At 51.5% G+C, this 21,801-nt stretch overlaps 1 protein-coding gene across 1 annotated transcript; it reads left to right on the plus strand.

Moving 5' to 3' along the window:
* The first annotated feature begins 1,419 nt into the window (after positions 1–1,419).
* SMG5 (SMG5 nonsense mediated mRNA decay factor) lies at positions 1,420–21,296 on the plus strand. Its single transcript, XM_088467564.1, has 22 exons — positions 1,420–1,561; positions 6,825–6,923; positions 8,178–8,301; positions 8,511–8,667; positions 8,922–9,011; positions 9,885–9,974; positions 10,791–10,869; positions 12,414–12,539; positions 12,755–12,823; positions 13,139–13,347; positions 13,452–13,583; positions 13,953–14,609; positions 15,179–15,348; positions 15,514–15,589; positions 15,692–15,867; positions 16,268–16,426; positions 17,602–17,661; positions 18,256–18,415; positions 18,841–18,931; positions 19,028–19,102; positions 19,416–19,554; positions 20,548–21,296. The coding sequence occupies exons 1-22, from the start codon at positions 1,497–1,499 to the stop codon at positions 20,629–20,631; spliced, it is 3,087 nt and encodes a 1,028-aa protein (XP_088323690.1). The 5' UTR covers positions 1,420–1,496; the 3' UTR covers positions 20,632–21,296.
* The last annotated feature ends 505 nt before the right edge of the window (positions 21,297–21,801 follow it).

Below are 21,801 nucleotides of genomic sequence, written 5' to 3' on the forward strand. Positions count from 1 at the left end.
GGTATAGGGTGGCAGGGGTTAGTGACGGTATAGGGTGGCAGAGTGTTGTGTGTAGTGTGTATGGTGGCAGGGGTTAGTGACAGTATAGGGTGGCAGAGTGTAGTGTGTATGGTGGCAGGGGTTAGTGACGGTATAGGGTGGCAGAGTGTAGTGTGTATGGTGGCAGGGGTTGGTGACGGTATAGGGTGGCAGAGTGTAGTGTGTATGGTGGCAGGGGTTAGTGACGGTATAGGGTGGCAGAGTGTAGTGTGTATGGTGGCAGGGGTTAGTGACGGTATGGGGTGGCAGAATGTAGTGTGTATGGTGGCAGGGGTTAGTGTGTATGGTGGCAGGGGTTAGTGACGGTATAGGGTGGCACAGTGTAGTGTGTATGGTGGCAGGGGTTAGTGACGGTATAGGGTGGCAGAGTGTAGTGTGTATGGTGGCAGGGGTTAGTGACGGTATAGGGTGGCAGAGTGTAGTGTGTATGGTGGCAGGGGTTAGTGATGGTATAGGGTGGCAGAGTGTAGTGTGTATGGTGGCAGGGGTTAGTGACGGTATAGGGTGGCAGGGGTTAGTGATGGTATAGGGTGGCACAGTGTAGTGTGTATGGTGGCAGGGGTTAGTGACGGTATAGGGAGGCAGAGCGTAGTGTGTATGGTGGCAGGGGTTAGTGACGGTATACGGAGGCAGAGTGTAGTGTGTATGGTGGCAGGGGTTAGTGATGGTATAGGGTGGCAGGGGTTAGTGATGGTATAGGGTGGCAGGGGTTAGTGATGGTATAGGGTGGCAGGGGTTAGTGACAGTATAGGGTGGCACAGTGTAGTGTGTATGGTGGCAGGAGTTAGTGACAGTATAGGGTGGCAGGAGTTAGTGACGGTATAGGGTGGCAGGAGTTAGTGACGGTATAGGGTGGCAGGGGTTAGTGACGGTATAGGGTGGCAGGGGTTAGTGACGGTATAGGGTGGCAGGGGTTAGTGATGGTATAGGGTGGCAGGGGTTAGTGACAGTATAGGGTGGCAGGGGTTAGTGACGGTATAGGGTGGCAGGGGTTAGTGACGGTATAGGGTGGCAGGGGTTAGTGACGGTATAGGGTGGCAGGAGTTAGTGACGGTATAGGGTGGCAGGGGTTAGTGACGGTATAGGGTGGCAGGGGTTAGTGATGGTATAGGGTGGCAGGGGTTAGTGACAGTATAGGGTGGCAGGAGTTAGTGACGGTATAGGGTGGCAGGGGTTAGTGACGGTATAGGGTGGCAGGGGTTAGTGACGGTATAGGGTGGCAGGGGTTAGTGACGGTATAGGGTGGCAGGGGTTAGTGATGGTATAGGGTGGTATGCCGTTGATACTTTCCCTGCGTTTCTATTTGGTGACGCCACTAGGCTCCGCCCCGGTCACGCCTACTCAGATGACATTCTCCCTTTGCCCCGCCCACCCCCGCAGTCCTCCCGGCTCTCGCGGTACTTCCGGGTGACGGACATGGCGGCGGTGGTCTCTGTGGATCCCCGTTAACCGCAGTAATGAGCCAGGGAGCCGCTGACGGGGAGCCCGAGGCCAAGGTGCTACACATCAAGCGTCTGTACCGGTGAGAGCGGCCTCCTGCCGGGGACATTGAGAGGGGGTCCTGTGTTGGGGACGGGGCAGCAACCCGGGGACTGTAAGGGGCAAGATCCGGGCGGCTCTGTGGGGGGGGACGGGGCATGATTCGGGGGGACTCTGTAAGGGGATGGGGCAGGATCAGGGGGACATGGGACATTAGCAGATGTATCTGGGGATACTGTAGAGAACATGACATGAGGATACGGTAACAAGGGGCACGGCTGACACTGGGATCATTGTGAGGAGGGGACGCAGAGCGCGTTGGGGGCACTGAGCAGAGGGGGGGGTGACCTGTGACCTGAGCAGAGGGTGGGGGGGTGACCTGAGCAGGGGGGGGTGACCTGAGCAGAGGGTGGGGGGGTGACCTGAGCAGAGGGGGGGTGACCTGAGCACTGAGCAGAGGGGGGGGGTGACCTGAGCACTGAGCAGAGGGGGGGGTGACCTGAGCACTGAGCAGAGGGGGGGGTGACCTGAGCACTGAGCAGAGGGGGGGGTGACCTGAGCACTGAGCAGAGGGCGGGGGTGACCTGAGCACTGAGCAGAGGGGGGGGGGGGGGTGACCTGAGCACTGAGCAGGGGGGGGGGGGTGACCTGAGCACTGAGCAGAGGGGGGGGGGTGACCTGAGGAGAGGGGGTGGTGACCTGAGCACTGAGCAGAGGGGGGGGGGTGACCTGAGCAGAGGGGGGTGACCTGAGCACTGAGCAGGGGGGGGTTCCTGAGCACTGAGCAGAGGGGGGGTGACCTGAGCAGAGGGGGGGGTGACCTGAGCACTGAGCAGAGGGGGGGGTGACCTGAGCACTGAGCAGAGGGGGGGTGACCTGAGCACTGAGCAAAGGGGGGGTGACCTGAGCACTGAGCAGAGGGCGGGGGTGACCTGAGCACTGAGCAGAGGGGGGGGGTGACCTGAGCACTGAGCAGAGGGGGGGGGGGGGTGACCTGAGCACTGAGCAGAGGGGGGGGGTGACCTGAGCAGAGGGGGTGGTGACCTGAGCACTGAGCAGAGGGGGGGGGGGGTGACCTGAGCAGAGGGGGGTGACCTGAGCACTGAGCAGGGGGGGGTTCCTGAGCACTGAGCAGAGGGGGGGTGACCTGAGCAGAGGGGGGGTGACCTGAGCAGAGGGGGGGTGACCTGAGCACTGAGCAGAGGGGGGGGGTGACCTGAGCAGAGGGGGTGGTGACCTGAGCACTGAGCAGAGGGGGGGAGGTGACCTGAGCAGAGGGGGGTGACCTGAGCACTGAGCAGGGGGGGGTTCCTGAGCACTGAGCAGAGGGGGGGTGACCTGAGCACTGAGCAGAGGGGGGGGGTGACCTGAGCACTGAGCAGAGGGGGGGGGTGACCTGAGCACTGAGCAGAGGGGGGGGTGACCTGAGCACTGAGCAGAGGGGGGGGTGACCTGAGCACTGAGCAGAGGGGGGGGTGACCTGAGCACTGAGCAAAGGGGGGGTGACCTGAGCACTGAGCAGAGGGCGGGGGTGACCTGAGCACTGAGCAGAGGGGGGGGGGTGACCTGAGCACTGAGCAGAGGGGGGGGGGTGACCTGAGCAGAGGGGGGGTGACCTGAGCACTGAGCAGAGGGGGGGGGTGACCTGAGCAGAGGGGGTGGTGACCTGAGCACTGAGCAGAGGGGGGGGGGGTGACCTGAGCAGAGGGGGGTGACCTGAGCACTGAGCAGGGGGGGGTTCCTGAGCACTGAGCAGAAGGGGGGTGACCTGAGCAGAGGGGGGGTGACCTGAGCACTGAGCAGAGGGGGGGGTGACCTGAGCACTGAGCAGAGGGGGGGGTGACCTGAGCACTGAGCAGAGGGGGGGGGTGACATGAGCACTGAGCAGAGTGGGGGTGACCTGAGCAGAGGGGGGGTGACCTGAGCAGAGGGGGGGTGACCTGAGCAGAGGGGGGGTGACCTGAGCAGAGGGGGGGTGACCTGAGCAGAGGGGGGGTGACCTGAGCAGAGGGGGGTGACCTGAGCAGAGGGGGGGTGACCTGAGCAGAGGGGGGGTGACCTGAGCAGAGGGGGGGTGACCTGAGCAGAGGGGGGGTGACCTGAGCAGAGGGGGGGTGACCTGAGCACTGAGCAGAGGGGGGGTGAGCTGAGCACTGAGCAGAGGGGGGGTGACCTGAGCACTGAGCAGAGGGGGGTACCCGGAGCACTGAGCAGAGGGGGGGGAGTGAGCTGAGCACTGAGCAGAGGGGGGGTGAGCTGAGCACTGAGCAGAGGGGGGGTTACCTGAGCACTGAGCAGAGGGGGGGTGACCTGAGCACTGAGATGAGGGGGGGGGGGGACATGTGAATAGGTGGTGGAGATACTTTGTGTATTTCTTATTAGTTGCTTTATTAAAATAAAATGAAATCCTGACATTAAGCTAATAAGATGATCCTGCTGTCTGCACTGGAAATGTAAAGTAGTGAGTGAATGAGAGTAGTAATAACCATGGCTGTGGTTACATCTGCCGTTGTGTTGTCTCCCATAATACTTTGCAGAGCTACAGGTTACATTTTTAGTCATGAACTATGGAAGTAAAATCTGTTCCTCGATGTGATGGATCACAGCGGCCTCCTTACAGAGTAACTCAGTGGTTCCCAAACTTGTTTGAACCACGGCGCCCTAGAGTATCAGCCTTGCTTTCGCTGCACCCCTAAGCCAAACATTTGTTATTGAGAAATTCAGAAAGAAATGTAGTAATGTGAAGTAAATTGTGCTCCCCTGTCATCCTCAGGGTCAGTTATGTGGTGGTGACAGGTTTCCCCTTAGGTTTGTCCACCTATTTACAATATATTGACCATATTTAATTTGATTTGGTGCTGGACCACCAACCTCAGGCACCCCTGCAAGTGTCCCGAGGCACCCCAGGGTGCCACAGCGCACAGTTTGGGAACCACTGGAGTGGTTTGCTATTGCCTCCCTTGTCCTTTATGCAGCTGAATGGTCTTTAGGCAGTGTCCCGGGAGGATTTCAGGACAGTAAAAGAGCTGATCCTGTGTTTTACATTGTGTGACTTCACCGATCCCACCTGTGTCTGTGAATCAAACAATCCACACTGTGTTTTTCTGTGCAACAAGTTTCCAAGCCTGTCAGTCACTCTGTGTCTGCTCTGAGATGTGATAAGTTCCTCCCCACACACGTGGCAGGCTGCTGCAGAGTTGTGAATTAGAGCATGGTGGAGATATTTAGGGGTATATTTACTAAAGTGAGAGTTTTTAGAAGTGGATATGTTGCCTATAGCAACCAATCAGAATCTACTTAACATTTATCTAGCACCTTGTAGAACAGGCATGTCAGACTCCAAATACCAACCGGGCCGAATATTCAAGGTCGTAAGAGTGCCTGGGCCGCAACAAAACTGTCTTATATGCAATTTTGAAAGGTTTATTATTAATGAAAACCAATGCAGTGCCCCTTATGCAATGCCCCATGAATTTGTGCCCATTATGCAATGCCCCTTGTGCAGTGCTCTGGTGGTGCCCATTATGCAGTGCCCCAGTAATGCCCCTTATGTTGTGCCCCTAGTAGTGCCCCAAGTACTGCCACTTATGCAGTGCCCCCAGTAATGCTCCTTATGTAGTGCCTCCAGTAATGCCCCTTGTGCAGTGCTCTAGTGGTGCCCATTGTGTTGTGCCCCCAGTAATGCCCCTTATGTTGTGCCTCCAGTAATGCCCCTTATGTTGTGCCCCCAGTAATGTCCATAGTAGTGGCCCTTGTGCAGAGCCCCCCCGAGTAGTGGCCCTTGTGCAGAGCCCCCCCGAGTAGTGGCCTTTGTGCAGAGCCCCCCCGAGTAGTGGCCCTTGTGCAGAGCCCCCCCGAGTAGTGGCCCTTGTGCAGAGCCCCCCCGAGTAGTGGCCCTTGTGCAGAGCCCCCCCGAGTAGTGGCCCTTGTGCAGAGCCCCCCCGAGTAGTGGCCCTTGTGCAGAGCCCCCCCGAGTAGTGGCCCTTGTGCAGAGCCCCCCCGAGTAGTGGCCCTTGTGCAGAGCCCCCCCGAGTAGTGGCCCTTGTGCAGAGCCCCCCCGAGTAGTGGCCCTTGTGCAGAGCCCCCCCGAGTAGTGGCCCTTGTGCAGAGCCCCCCCGAGTAGTGGCCCTTGTGCAGAGCCCCCCCGAGTAGTGGCCCTTGTGCAGAGCCCCCCCGAGTAGTGGCCCTTGTGCAGAGCCCCCCCGAGTAGTGGCCCTTGTGCAGAGCCCCTCGAGAGCGACAGGTGGCAGCGGTGTGGATTATATATATAGTGTACAATGTTTATTCGGGCCGCATGATGCCTGTCTGACGTGCCTGTTCTAGAAGATAATAGCTAGAATCTGATTGGTTGCTATGGCAACATCTCCACTTTACCCCTTATTCTAACAGTTATTTCATACTAGCTGCGATACCCGGTGTTTCCCGGGTTGAACACTGAAGTACACCTGCAGCCTTTGGTTACCTTGTCCTTGCCTATAACCCCATGCGATCAGTGGTGTAACTACCGTGGGTACAAGGGTTGCCTCTGTGGCCCACCGCTTCCCTGCACCCAGTCACGCACATAAAGTGGGCCGGTCCAGTTGATCATCACCCCGCCAGGTCTATTCAATGATTGGATCACCCAGGTTGTCAGGGTACTTCCGGATAGGCCTCGTTCCGTTGTCAGCGTGGCACCCAGCCACTTCACGTGTCCGCCGCTGTGCATCGTACGTACCAGACCTGTACACCAATGAATCAGTTTTATCACCGCACTATTAATAGGATCTGTCTGCTGTGCAGACTCTAAGTCCCGGGAGGACAGGACCGTTCTGCTTCTCGTCACTAGGAGATTTTGGCAGCTCTGCCGCTGAGCGGAGCGTTCAAAGGCTGCGTCTTAGATAATACAGTATATCATGTGAGCTCACTAAAGGCTCAGGCTCACCCTCTGATTAATATGTGACGCGTCCGTCAAGAACAACAGAGGGATAAATATAATTGTGGGAAAGTGATCCAGACTGTGAATAAACGCTTTCCGCTATTACTGAAAGGTAAATGTGATGCCAAGTTTTGAACTAACCATCGTCTAGACCAGGGGTAGGCAACCAGTGGCGTGCCAGGGGCTGTAGAACTACACATCCCAGCATGCCCTGGCACAGTTTTAGCTTGATGTATCGGCTAATATCTGACAGCAGCTTGAGAGCCACATGTTGCCTGCCCCTGATCCAGTGTCCTGCTACCTGCAGCTCCTCAGTTGTTGAGGTCCCAGTGGCAGATCTGTGCTGACCATGTCTTGTACATTATGGATGTCTTTCTGTTCTGTATACCAGGGCTGTGGTGGAGACTGTGCACCGGCTGGATCTCATCATTTCCAACAAGACGGCTTATCAAGAAGTGTTTAAGCCTGAGAATATCAGTTTACGCAACAAGTACGTGGACCTTCTCTCGTCCGTTCTGCTGAATGCGTGCTATGGTTCGCACCATGTGATTAGGATGCCGCCTGTAGCCCGGCCTCTACGGGGAGGGATGGGTTTGGCGGTGCTGAGCGGAGGCTGTACATCGCCTTTGATGGCCTCAGCTGGGGAGCTCATTACTTGACACTTCAGGAGTATCTAAGGTCTGTGTAATGAAATGTTAGGAAATAATTGAGGTACAATGTTATATCACACACGTAGTGTTCGTCTTGGGCAGAGCACCTGTTTTGAAATCGCTTGATATCTGGCTGGGGGTCGGCAGAGATATTCCAGTAGCCAATCAGATCATCGGCACGCTCACAGCAGCACAGAGTGTTAGGAGATGAGTGAGAGGCAGAGACCTGAGATTGGCGGGGATTGGGCTGTGGCCTGATGTGAGCAGGGGTATTGGGGTACGCACAGACGGAGGGTAGTAGCTATTGGTCACGCTGATTTGGGAAGACTCATGTCAGACACACCTGTATATGAAATACATCATCTGTAGGTAATAAACTACCAATGCGTATAATGACCATTTAGCCGGTGGACGTGCAACATGAAATTCGCACAGTCCAGATTGTATTGTGGTACAAACAATTTGTTACATTCTCAAAACAAAAGTATCATTCAGAAGTCTGACAGCCAAAATATGTTTTAATCTTAATTTCATCCCAAATGAATTGATTTAGGAAGTAAAGGGAGAGTATACAGCAATGTCCTAGGGGCACATGTGCAAATACGGCGCCACCCCGTGACTGAAGCGGAGATTTCTGGGTACACTCGCTACAGAGCAGCCCAATGGGCCATTGCGTTTCCCACGACCAGCCAGTCAGAGTACAGATCCAATGTACAGCTGGTGAAACAACGAGGGAGAGATTAAAGCCTAAATTTGCCGTTTAACCAGTTTGCGAGTTAACGTAATCCCTGTGTCCTGTTCCCACCCCTTACCCGTACTGCAGGGGGACCACCCATTGGCTCCCTTTCCCCTATCAGCTAATGCTAGCCTTCAGGGGGATACCTTCACACAGAATAAACCTTTCTAGCAATCCTTAGTGTTAAATATGTGATAATGATGGAGTTGGATGCTCATTACTGATCCCATTGATGCAGCGGGCACAGGAGACATTGGGACTAAGCTGGAAAGTTGCGCTGCAGCAGTAGCTTTAGTGTATTGGAGTCAGTGTTACTAGTGTGTTACCTATGGTGTTTGTCCCCCCCTCCCCCACGCAGGCTGCGGGAGCTGTGCGTCAAGCTTATGTTCTTACACCCCGTGGAATATGGCCGGAAAGCCGAGGAAGTTCTGTGGCGGAAGGTCTATTATGAAGTCATCCAGCTCATCAAAACCAACAAGAAGGTAGGTGTGCGCCTCCTACCTCCTCATGGGCGCGATGAGAGGCACCATTTCATGGTGGATTGCAGCAGATATTTAGGCAAAGATATGACGAGCCGCACTTTATAAGCGCACAGGAGAAATAGATTGCATGCTATGTATGTCGCATTATTAGAGCAGCCATGATCGGTAATACATTGGTTATACGAGTCTCCTGTTATCTCCGCACACAGCACATCCACAGCCGCAGCGCCCTGGAATGCGCCTATCGCACCCACCTGATTGCCGGCGTGGGCTTTTACCAGCATCTTTTACTCTACATTCAGTCCCACTACCAGCTGGAGCTGCAGTGCTGCATAGACTGGACCCACGTCACCGACCCCCTCATCGGTCAGTGACCCGATATCTCTATGCCGCTTATAGAACGGGCAATGTGTATTCTGACGTTAGGGGGGGATTTGTGTGTTGGGTGGTGCTTGGAACCTTATGTAAGGGGTGGGGGGGGCTGTTACTTGAAAGGATCTGCTGCTGAGGGGCCGTGTGGGTACGAGATGCGTTGGTGTTTATGCTGGGAGGAGAAATGAGGCTGGGGAGCTGGATAGATCTCACACTGACTGCAGTTCTGCTTTATATCCCCCTCACAGGCTGCAAGAAGCTGGTCTCTGCCTCTGCCAAAGAGATGGAATGGGCGCAGATGGCGTGCCACAGATGTCTGGTATACCTGGGGGATCTGGGTATGAGTGATCACTGCCCCTGAGAGGCGTTTGGTTGTGTCTGTCATGTAACGCAGTGACTGCAGTCTGTGATAGAGAGAGCCTGAGGGCGGCTGTGTCAGCACTCGCTTCTTTTCGTTGAACCAGACCAGAGATCCAGATTTCTGCTCGTTATTATCTGTCCTACTGGAACAATAGGCTCTATTATACACAGTATTGACATTGCAATCACCACTGAGGAACCGCACGTCTGACAACATTGATAAAAATGAGTTTCATGTAGGTTGTTTTTCTCCCCACAATGAATGGAGCGGTCACAGAGACCCCAGCAACCGCTGTACGCCACCATAATTCTCAGTGCCGCAGAGAGGAAGGAAATGTAATTCTCAGATGGCGCCTTCCTATCTTATTAGGAGGAAAAATAATTTTGAACGTAAATCACTTCTGGTGATTGGTTCCCTTTTTAAAAAAGTGAATTATATTTTTTTCCTTGTACGAAAGATGAAACAGATCTTGTTGCTATTTTTAATAATAGTATACAGTAATAATGACGTTTGGCGTCATAAGCTCTGCGTTCATCTTATTATGCAGATGACTGCTATAACTGTCCCGATTAACCCCGGTTCTTTCCCCGCTTCCTGATAAAATAAGTACCCCCTTCCTTCCCCGGGTTGCCTCCGTTCCACAGGTCAAGCCATGTTTGTTTCCCCCCTGGCGATCACCGGTATTTCTGCGTTTGACCAGTACTTTACGCATTCGGCGTAATCTCAGGATAGAGATGTTATGTGTTTGTGATTCAGTAAGCTTCCTATAGGAGAGTTTGTCCCTTCGGTGTCTCTCCTCGAGCATCTGTGCTGTCCGACACCGGAGCTTACATTACTAATCTTTTTGCAGCTCGGTACCAGAATGAACTGGCGCTGGTGGACACGGAGAAGTTAGCCGAGAGATTTTACTGCCAGGCTTTGACGGTTGTCCCTCAGATCGGTGAGTACCTATCGTGTGCCGGTATTCATGCGTAGCTATGGTCAACATTACTTGGCTCAGCACAGATCCATGATAACCGGTAGTGAGAGAGTCCACCATATCGGCCAGCCCCATCATATGGTAAATGCTTATTTCACGCTCTGTTTCCAGGTAATTTAATTGCAGCGTTGTCTACGCTTGAAGCCTTGCAAGATTTATTGGCTCGTTACACCGCTCCTTAACTGTGCGTGCAGTGTGCCAAATATAGTTTATAGGCCTTACAGGAGTTAATTAAAGGGATTCCCAAATTTAACCTGGGGGTTGTCTTATACCAGGGAGCTGATCATAGCATTAAAAACTTTCCAGGACTGAAAATATCTCCGCTTAAGTTGTGATTGCGGGGGCTGATTTTTCTCCATTGCATGACATTGCACTGTTTGAGCCAGAAATTGGTTAAAAGATAAGTCTTCATTCTAGCACCCTGCACCTGTCACACCCCGTGCAGTTCCTCTGTCCTGCCTGGGGTGTCACTCTCTGCTCCGGTGCAACAAACTGCTGAGATACAGACGAGTGTGCTAGAAGCACCAGAGCGGAGAGTGACAGGCAGGAAAGAGGAACGACACAGGTTGTGACAGGTCAGGGTGCTAGAAGGAACACTAGATAATTCATAATAGGTTTGAACTGCTCAGCAAATCTAATTGCAAATGCCAGCCATCATCAGTTCTGCAAAGGTATGGAAACCTTTACGTGTTATTGGGAATATTATAATTAGAGCTTGTATAAGGCTGCCTTAATGACCTGGCCTGTGTCACTCATTGTGATCCTTCTCTGTGACAGGGATGCCGTTTAACCAGCTGGGCACGTTAGCTGGGAGTAAGTACTACCACGTGGAGGCCACTTACTGTTACCTGCGCTGGTGAGTGATGTGCGTTGCTGTCTGTCCCGCCATGAATGTGGCTCATTCCATATTGATATAAAGCCCTGTATTTAAGCTAATATTTGCCTGCAGCACCCTTGTGTCAGATAGGGGTGTAAATTATGTGCAGAGAAGGGAGCTGGATGTATGTATGTGCAGACTAGACTGTCCAAGGCAGCATAGCGGTGTCAGTTACACATAGCAACCAAACAAAACCGTATTACTCAACGAGAAGCCATCCACTGCTGGATCTTCCAAAGCAATGTTCTCAGGAGCCATGCTGGGGAAATATGGATAATGGGGCTGCATTTATTTACTGTGAAAGGAACCTGTTTGAAAGTGAAATTCTTTTAAATACCAGCAGAGGGCGCTGTAGTTATCAGGTTTATAACGCACTCACAAATTAAAATTTGTTATCAGCTAATTGCTTACTGCTGGAGTAGTATTTACATATTGTAGCTACAGTATAGTAATCCCCCTATTTAGGCGTTTTCACATTTTATTTTCATACAATATTGGAACAAAGTGAATTCATTTGAAAATTGGGAAATCGTTACCACTGGTCAATTCCAGACTATTGTAATGTCCAGTTAAAAAAAAAATATATATATTCTTTGATCTTCATGATGAAGCTTTTGTTTCAAAGTGTGGAATAGTGTGTCATCTGATAAGTGTACTCATGTCAAAATCAATTAAAACACTTTTTTTTAATTGTATGCAAGTGAACTCCAACCAGTCACATAGACTATGAAGACAACTAACTGGTCATCTACTAAGTAATTTACAACAGGCCGCTGTCAGACATGGGAGTACCACTTCAGAGTGTTTCATTCTTCCCACTGAGGGCCTGATTCAGAGCCGGACGCTATTTGCGCTCGCTCGTTCAGAAAAAAGGGCTGGCTATTTAAATTGACCGTTCGCTCTTTGCGGTCTGTTGACGCCACTATGTCTGAACGAGCGAACAAAACATGCGGTCGTTATTTTGTAAAGACGCTCGCTGGCCGCTCACATCATACGTCATCTCCGCTATTTATTAGATTAATCGAGTACATCGAAAGGCGTATGAACTGCTCGCTATTCTTGTGGTTGCATTTTCCTACCGCAATCATGCGAGCAGTTCGGCTAAAAGACAACCAAGTGACGTGGTCGATGATGCTGCTTTGTTAATTATGCACACCCTTAAAACGCCCGTTTTGACCTTTTGGCACGCCTGCGTTCGGATCTCCACTCCCCGTTTTCAAGCACCTTCCCCTGTTACCACCCACAAACGCCTCATCCTGTCACTCAAATTAGCAGGCATTCGCTATTTTACGAGCACACGATTTTCGACCGCACTGACTGGTTCGCGCATGCGTATTACAATCCGTACGCATGCGCAGTTGTGCGAACATCACTCGGAGCGAACGAGCGGCTCTGAATGAGGTCCCTGAGTGTGGACTCTGTATTAGTGTTTGTGCATTAGATTGTTAGCTCTTGCTGAGATGTATGTTTAGTCAATGCTGCTGATCCATCATACAGATCTCTCTTTCCCCCACCACCGGCAGCATCCAGTCAGAGGTCTCGTTTGAAGGGGCTTACGGCAACCTGAAAAGACTCTACGACAAGGCGGCAAAAATGTATCACCAGCTGAAGAAGAGCGAGAACCGCAAACTGTCACCGGGCAAGAAGAGGTGAGAGCGCCCCCTTTGTTGTTTCTTATGCAGGTTATGGGTAGTGACCGTAGGTAAGGAGAGTGCTGTCTTCACTGTACATCCTTACCCAGGGCTGTGGAATTAGGGGGAACCCGGGTGAGACTTTGTCCCAGGCAGCATGGAGACGAGATTGGAGGATGAGACCGTTTGGCTTTCCTAAGCATTGATCTGTAAACCTTGTTCTGATTTCACAGATGTAAGGACATAAAGAGGCTACTGGTCAGTTTCATGTATCTCCAGAGACTTCTGCAGCCTAAGAGCAGGTCAGTGGGAGTGAGAAATATTCTTGCTTTGTTTGTCCCAGGAGGACCAGAAATCTCCTCTCAGTGGTGCGGTGACCTGTCCACGGTGCTGGCTGGACTTGTTACATCCTTGTACTGCATGCTATAGATGTCCAACGTAGCGAGTGGGCTGGTGGTAGGGAAAGCAGAAAATCCAATTGAAGCGATTTTCATATTGGCCCCACCATATTGAGATTTATCCTGGGCAAACAGTGGGGGCTCGGTAAAAGTTACCCTTGTGTCCTTCTCCCAATACGTCATGAGTGGTAACACTGATTCTCTGCTCCACACACCCAGCTCAGTAGACTCAGAGCTGACCTCTCTCTGCCAGTCGGTCTTGGAGGACTTCAACCTCTGCATGTTCTACCTGCCCTCGTCCCTCAACCTGAGCTCGGCCAGCGAGGATGAGGAGGAGTATGAGGGCAGCTACTCCTTTCTGCCCGACCCGCTGGTCTTTCGGATGGTGGTGATCTGCCTGATGAGTGTCCATAGTTTGAAGCGGGCAGGTGAGAATGCCTGGAGGGGATAAAGGACTGTGTGATGGTCCATGCTTGGGGGAATAGCCTATGTCTGACATGACTAAGGTTGTGGAACACTCTCTTGTTTCCAGATTCCAAGCAGTACAGTGCGGCCATCGCTTTCACCCTGGCCCTGTTCTCCCACCTGGTCAACCATGTAAATATAAGACTGCAGGCTGAGCTGGAGGAGAGCCCCATCCCCGCCTTCCAGAACGACTGCCCGGGTGAGTCCCCCTGACCGTTCCTTGTCATGGGGTTGCTTAATCATCGATGAGCTGAGGACTTTGTAAAGGTAGGTCCAGTGGTAGTCCCAAAGTCGTGTAACTGATACATTTCGTTGCGGCTTACTCTGATCTGATGAAGTTGCACGTTATTCCACAACGAAATGCATCTGTGGTTCCCGGTGGGACGATCTTTAAGAAATCCTCAGCTTCATCACTTGCGTTAAACTTAATGTTCTCCTTAACATCACTTCTGAGAGACAGTGTACTTAGATAGTGGATGGTGGGTGGTAAAAAGGTGGACTTTCCCGTGTATTTGCCATTCTTTCTAAAAAGTAGCATTTCCCACTTGCATGTGATTGTCCTCCGCAGACGATCCGGAATCCAGGGAGGTCTCCGATGTGAAAGATGCAGAACTGGAGATGAACCAGGTCATCAAGCCGCCACGGGCGAAGCCTACAAACAAGAAGAGCCAGAGGTACTCTCGCCTGTCCTGTCTCAGGAGGAGGAGACACGCTCGCAAGGTGGACGAGAGCGACCTGAGCGAGGGCTTTGACTCGGACTCCAGCCACGGATCGGCTAAGGGAAGCGACAACTCTGAGAGTGCGTCGGAGAAGAGCGACGAAGAAGCCGCATTTGACATCGAGTCGGACTCCGATATGAACAGCCAGGAATCCCGCTCCGACCTGGAAGACATCGAGGATGACGCTGGAGAGGAGGGAAAGAATTTGAAGGAATCTCCCAAGTCCTCAGAGGAGAAGATAGACGTAAAGCCCGTGAGCGCCCCTAAAACTGATGTCCAGGAGCAACCTACAAACGGCCCAGGTCCCACTACCACCGAAGCCAGTATGGCCAGCAACCTCCAAGCCATGTCTACGCAGATGTTTCAGACCAAGCGCTGCTTCCGTTTGGCGCCCACCTTCACCAATGTCTTCGTGAAACCTGTAGCGGAACTGGTGGCCCCCAGCTCCACAGAGAAAGAGCCACTAATGAATGGAGACGTGGAGAAACCAAACAACATGGAACAAGGTAACGATGAGGACGTACATAACCTCCCCCCACCCTGCAGCCTAACTCTCCCTCTAGTGTCTAAACCTAATAACCCATTGTCGGGATGTCAGTGGTCGGGACTCTGAATCCAGGACTGCTGTTGAGATTCCGGTGCCGGTATACTGACTACCGGGCATCCCGACCACGTCCCCTAGTATAGCTTTTCAGATTAACCCGCTGACCTCAGTTAGATGGTAGGAAAGCTATGGTCTAGCTACATACTACCAGGGAGTGTGCGCTAAGCTTTAGGGTAGGGGGTTATACTTGCAAAATACAAAAAACAAGGAAGATGGACAAGGCCAACTAAATTCAGGTCTTAAATCATTGATGAAATATAAAATGTTGACCCAACTGGGCATAAATCAGAATTAATAGCCTATTTTCGTACACTCCCTTGGCCATCCTCTAGCTGTCAGCAGATCGTTGGTTGCAAGACTGTAACGCATTCACCGTTTTGTACGATCCCGCAGTGACCTTTTATTGGATTGTTTATTCACTGTTTGTTTAATTGGTTTTAAAATTCTCCAGTCGTTTTGTTGTTTTTGGAGGAGAAATCTCTGAGTCGGAGGAAAGCGTCGACAGCGCCAAATCTGGCCACAACGAGAGGAGTCTCCAGGAGAGGCTGGAGGTGATCACCAGCGAGGGACTTCTGGCCAGCGTCAAGATCTTCCTGGACTGGCTGAGGACCAACACGGATATAATAATCATGTGTGCACAGGTAGGTAGCGGAGCCGATGTGCGCCTTAGTCGTCCCCCCACTCCCTGGTGCTGCTCGCTCAAATGAGAAATCATGTTACCACCAAGTGTTTCGGATGACTTTGGAAATAACTTGCGTGTTGCGTTGCTGTTAGTAGGTTTAACTCGTTTCCTGGTTGTCTTGCAGAGTTCCCAGAGTCTGTGGAACAGATTGTCTGTGCTTTTAAATCTCTTGCCGTCTGCAGCCAAGATCCAGGAATCCGGTAAGAAAATCGACCCGCGGGGTTACAGTAATCCTGTCCCAGCTGGGTGACCCCTTTCTACACCCGTGTAGAGATCTTATATGTCGCTGTCCTGTGTCTCAGGTACCCCCTTGTGCAGCGAAGTGCAGACTATACTGCCGGAATCAGAACAGCCGGACCTGAGGCACCACTTGCTGCTACCGGAGGACGCGGCCCTGAGGAGCCTGCCGCCACTGAAGGCCACGCACCGCAAGGTCAATTTCGAGAAAGAAAGGCCGGTGCTTACTGTCCTGGAAGAGGTAACTGGCTGGGACTCTTTAGCGTCTTCGCGTCCGAATGATAGTGGTGTAATGGCTTTTCCTGAGTACTGTATAGGAAGATCATATACTGGGCAGCTCTCCCCACCCCCTCTCCTCAAACATTCCTAGAGCTTGCTGCCTATTTGGGTCTCTGTGTCATGGTTTAGGTGGGAAGGGTCAGAACCAGAGGCCTCCACCCCATTGCTTCGTCCTTTGATAGGGTCCGTGCTGACGGATGGCGCTTTGGGAGTAATACTGAGCAGTTATCGGAGTTCTCCACCTATAGAAGCAAAGTGGTGCATGTATTCTCCTAGCTATTAATGACGGAACGTCCCTGTATAACGATCTATAATCAGGATCCGCTCTGAATGGTTAGATGCCGTGTTTGCTTCTCTTCCAGTCCATCGTCCGCAGTTGCTACATTCGCAGTTTTGGCCATTTCCTCACCCGGCTACAGGGCAACGTCCTGCAATTCAATCCAGACCTGGGGATCTTCACCAGCATCGCCGAATCCCAGCAGGACAACACCATACACCAGGCCCAGGCTCAGTTCCGCATGGTGAGTGCAGCACCTCCGCCTTATAGCCCTGAGTGATATATATTCTGCCCGCTGGAGCCCCTTTACAGGGCGCATAGCCATGGGCGATTTTTGGATCCACCCGCAGTAGTTTGCCCTATAGTCACCGAGCAATAAACATGGAGTAAGGTTATAAGACGGCGATTTCCATCTTCTTCCTGAGTTGTCAGTGTGAAGAAAAATTACTGTGTAGCATTTTTCCAACATGAATTATTTGCACTTACATTTGCTGCATGTCAGCTACTGCTCTCTGTTATCAGCTGGAAGCGCACTGCTACTCTCAAAAAAAAGAGGATTGGGCTGTGTGTTTACTAAAGTGCTATTTCCCTTTTCTTGTTATATACACGGGGGTAGTGGTGGGGGTACGTAAAATATCTCTGGGACCAGCGATCGGTAGCTGTTTTTTGGCAGCGCCCAATAGTTTAGATGGGTTTAGCCACTTTACATGGCTAAATCTGGAGCATTTGGCTTCGACAAGCACGATAAGTAATGGGTGCCCGTGGCACTCGCGCCCCAACGCCTCTTCCCTGCCCGCCTTCTAGTGGAAGGAACAGATTGCACTTTGTTAGTTCTCAGGCCGACTGCCTCAATACCTTACAGCGCCCCTTCTCCGCTGGCCCTGGAGAGAGAGCATAATGCATGAAGACCACTTTCATGTAGCCGAAGCGGCCTGAATAATGACCTCAGAGGACCTGGTGACCGCAAATACCAGTGTCCTGTACCTTTTATCCACTGCCTGTAGAGGGCAGCACATGCATTCGTAACCGTCATGCAACTGGCATCTAATCCCCTCCAGACACGGGTACCACTTACATTGTTAGGTAGCCTGTGGTCTCCGTCTCTGCCAGTCGGAGACATAGTAATGAAATGTGAGTGTAATGGGTTGACATGACAGGCCCCATAAAAAGGTTTTCAGCTGTGACATTGCGGATGCACCCGGCTGTGAGGGGGTTACTGCCCTCCTAGCGTGCTGGGTTGCTGTTTCGTCAGCTTGGAGAGGGGATTGGAATTACCATCGAATGAGGCTTCAGTCAGACAGACTGCGACAGCTGGCACACACAATAATAGCCGCGGTCACTTCCGCTGGGAATGAAAGGAGATCCTCTGCTGTTCTGTGGTCCTGCCAAGTTGTCGTCATCTCTCTCTCTTTTTTCCAGGCGCAGGAGGAGACACGGAGAAACCGGCTCATGAGAGACATGGCGCAGCTAAGGCTTCAGGTACTCAGTCCGCGATCTGACCCATTCCAGGCCTGTCCTATCATCCATCTGGCTTGTCTGAGATAAAGTGCCAGGCGAGGTTACCCCGATCCTCTCTGTATACTGGCCGCAGATCAGGTCCTTTGGCCCAATCATCCAATAAAGTGGCCACACAGAGGACCACACACTGCAGTGTGGCTGGGTTAGTGCGTGTGAGCAGGTCAGAGAGGGCCAATGGCAGCGCACTAGGCTCCTATCATATAAATGTCCTATTTTGTGGGTTGTAGTAAAACCTGTTGTACCTCCTCCTGCAATTTCAGGCCTGGAACTAGCCTGCTGCCAGCATATACCCACAATCTCCATATAACAGACAGAAACAAGAGCCAGCAGTCCCTTCTCATATCATCTATCCTGCCCTCATATCTACCCACTTGTTACACCAGACTGCAGGCCGCCTTCCTGTGAGCTGGCCCAATATGTAGCCTATTAATTAATTTGTAGCTGGTTACTTGGGAAAGGATTGGGCAGGTATCGGTTCTCCCGCACGGCTAGATCCTTTCCCAGATGCGACAGAACAAATCTTTAAACCTGGCTTTTTTTTTTTTGCCTCTGCAGTTGGAGGTATCACAGCTAGAGGGCACCCTACAGCAGCCCAAGTCTCAGTCTGCCATGTCTCCGTACCTTATACCAGACACTCAGGCTCTCTGCCAGCATCTGGGTATCATCAGACAGCTGGCAAACAGCGGGCGCTTCATCATTATCATCCCCCAGACAGGTAAACCCCCGGTAATGTACTTCTTACTGAATAAATATTGGCTGACTGGTTAACTATATCCATTAATAGGATTTGTGACACTTCAGACCCTGCTTGATGACTTTATTTCTTATCAGATGGGGGGGAAATAATCAGTTATTGATTTTCCGATTACCCACCTGCCCCTTTCTCCTTGGCTGTCGCATCGGCTGTTTCCCTGCCACAGGAATCTGAAATTGAAGGGGAGCAGGAATTATCGTTAGGATCTACATACAGGCAGTTCTTCCCTTTATAAAAGTCATGTAATGGTTTTGTATAAAGCAGTTTGGCCTAAGTGTGAAATGTTCCGTATCAAACATCCATTTAGTGACTGAGTTAATCGTCAAGGTAACTTGTCAGTATACTGCGTTTTAACCCCAATCACTTCTGTCGCCTCTGTTATCCAGTGATAGACGGCTTAGACTTCCAGAAGAAGGAGAATCCTGGAGCTCGAGACGGCATCAGATACTTGGAGGCAGAGTTTAAAAAAGGAAACAGGTAGTAGCCCCCCCCCTCCCCGTAACCTGGTCACTGCTGGAGGTATTTGTTGGCACTGGAAAGGGTTAAGTTATCGCTGGTCTCCATTCCTTCCAGGTATATCCGCTGTCAAAAGGAGGCTGGGAAAAGTTTTGAGAGGAACAAACTGAAGCGGCAGGACACTGATGCCTGGTAAGAAGCCACCGCCTGGCTCCCCGCTGAGTCTGTCCTGTCCGGCTGATCGCAGACAATGACTGAACCAGGTTCCCCGCAGTGTAAATACCCCTGAATCACCGTTGTTCAACATAATGGCCGTTGTTGGTGGGACCTGTCCAGCTGTTTGTGTAGTATATTCATGATGTTGGGCCTTAGGACACTCGTCCGTTATGGTTACTATGTTTGCTAAACAATGTTCTGTAGAACAGACTTAGCCAATCTATAGCCCTCCAGCTGTTGTAGAACTAAATGGCCCAGCGTTATTCAGCTGTCCTGTATCGCCCGGCAGGCACCTCTATAAGATTCTGGACAGCTGCAAGCAGCTTACGGTGACACAGGGCAGCAATGAGGAGGAAACCGCCGGAATGGTCACCATTATTACCGGCTTCCAGCTCGATGATCCGGAATGTTTCTCCACCGCCATGCAGGTAGGTGCAGGCTCCGAATCCAGGGCAGATCCGGGCTTCCGGCGGGTCATGTCTTGTCTCTTTAAAGACAAGTGGGACATTTCTGAAAACTAGTAGACAGGAATATCGTAGCGTCTCCCCCAGCCACCAATCAGACGTGTGCTTTCATTTTCATGTGAAATTGATAATTGGGTGTTTTATAGTTTCTTACGTTAGACTTCAGCTACTCGGACCGTGAGTGTTTGACAGTGGTGGCGAACCCTGGCATGCCATTTGCTGTGGGACTACATATCCCAGCATGCACTGCAAGAGTTTTGCTATTAGGGAATGCTAAAACACTGGCAGGGCATGCTGGGATATGTAGTCCCACAGCAGCTGGAGTGCCAGGGTTCGCCACCACTGGTTTAGGATGTATATACCACCAGCAAAGACCATTGCCCATATACCAAGGTTGCCAGCCAACAAGGGACCTGTTCTACTTGCTAGTTGTCAATGTCACTCAAGGTTTCACCTGCCAGATCATAACCACCTTACACAGTCTGCATCTGGTGTGATCATCTGATATAAAGCTTCATAATCTGGGTAGGAGTTTATAAAACATCCATTTATCACTTTCAGATGGAATTTGGGACCTTGTTATATTTAAAAGTTGAGGCACCCGAAACAACCGTCGTGATAACGCAGCCTGTGACCTCACTGCGGCACTTTGTGTTGTCGCTCGCTCCCTAGCGAGTTGTATGTATTTGTCCGAGTTTAGCTGGGTGTATTATTATATACAAACACAGGAGACTCCTGCGCTCCCACATCTGCTTTGGTCAGGCCAGCAGATACTTTGTGTATACTGAGATATAAACTTGGCACATTGCTCGGAGGCTGTGGGTTCCCTCCTTATGAAATGAGATTTCCTCATATGTTTGAAATGGAGGAAGGAACCATGCGTTGCGGAAGCCGGGGGTTTTTCTGTTGTTATATTGGGGTCAGGTGCTTTCTTTCGTAACCCGGTTATTGTGTCAGTCCGCACTGCAGGCCGCGTCCGGCTCCAGCATCGAGATAAAGAACGTCCTAGATTTCTACAAACAGTGGAAGGAGATGGGCTGAAGGGCCGACGTCAGGAATGCCGGAGGCAAGACACAAACCCTAAACATAAAAAGAAACACACAAAACCTTCACGCCCTCCTACGCCGCGGCCGCCGCTGCGGCTTCCGGGAGCAGACACGGCGACGATTTTGAAAACGACCTAAAAAAAAATGAGTCAAACTGCAAAAGATTTAAACCAGCACGCTAAAAAAAAATATAAAAAAAAGTTTTTGGTGTCCTGTATGAAAGACCTGCAGCGCTCCGTGTCCGTAAGTCTGTGGCGGCGGTAATAAAGGGCAGAAGGAGTTTGCAACTACCGCTGGCAGCCGGGGCTGGAGGCGCGATCCTGGCGTTCATCTGCTGCTGTGTGGTGACCTTTGTGATTGACCTGTGACCTTGGGTTAAAGGCGTCCATCTTCCAGACCTGTGGCTGATCGGACTGTACCATGGCGAATCTTTTCTCTTGTGTGGTGACTGGACAGCGCAAATCCTCTCTGCATCATGCTTTTTCCTTAATTATGACCCTTCCTTCTTTCTGTCCCCCCCACCCCCTCGTCCTGTACCTCACCCACCCCGACCATCGCCCATTATCCCCCGTTTTCTTTCTTGAAATTCTTGTCAAATTATTTTCCTGTGGGATCAATTTTAAAGGATGCAAAATAAAGAAAACTGCGCTATTTTATTTACCCTACGCGTCCAAATGTTTTTTTCTCGCATTGCGTGTGGGTGAGGGGGTAGTAACTACAGTGCACATCCACAGTGGAGAAGATGGGGGTAAAGCAGGAAAGTGCAAGCAAACTGCACCTGGACAAAACCATGCTAGAATGCAAAAGGGGCACATACATTTTTTTTGGCATGCAGTATAAATACTGGCTGCTTTTGCATTTAGCCGACAAATGCTTGGCAGCTTTATCTGTACACTGCAGTTTGGATCTGAGGGCCTGATTCAGAGCTGAACGCTCTGACCAGAGCGCTCGCTCTGAATCAGGGCCGTCCTATTTAAATGTGGAGCGGCCTTTTGGACGCTCGCATAGCTGTGGGTTACCACCCACAGCTTATGCGAGCGTCCATGATGATGGTCGCGATGGTCAAAGACCATCGCGACCATCGGGCTTGCGACGAGACCCTGCGGTAGGGTCTCGCTGCCGCAAGCCCAGGAGTGATTTTGGCTCTATCAGAGCCAAAGTCACT

Source organism: Taudactylus pleione, unplaced genomic scaffold (genome assembly GCF_031769625.1).
Source record: "Taudactylus pleione unplaced genomic scaffold, aTauple2 ptg000073l, whole genome shotgun sequence".
NCBI classification, from domain to species: domain Eukaryota; kingdom Metazoa; phylum Chordata; class Amphibia; order Anura; family Myobatrachidae; genus Taudactylus; species Taudactylus pleione.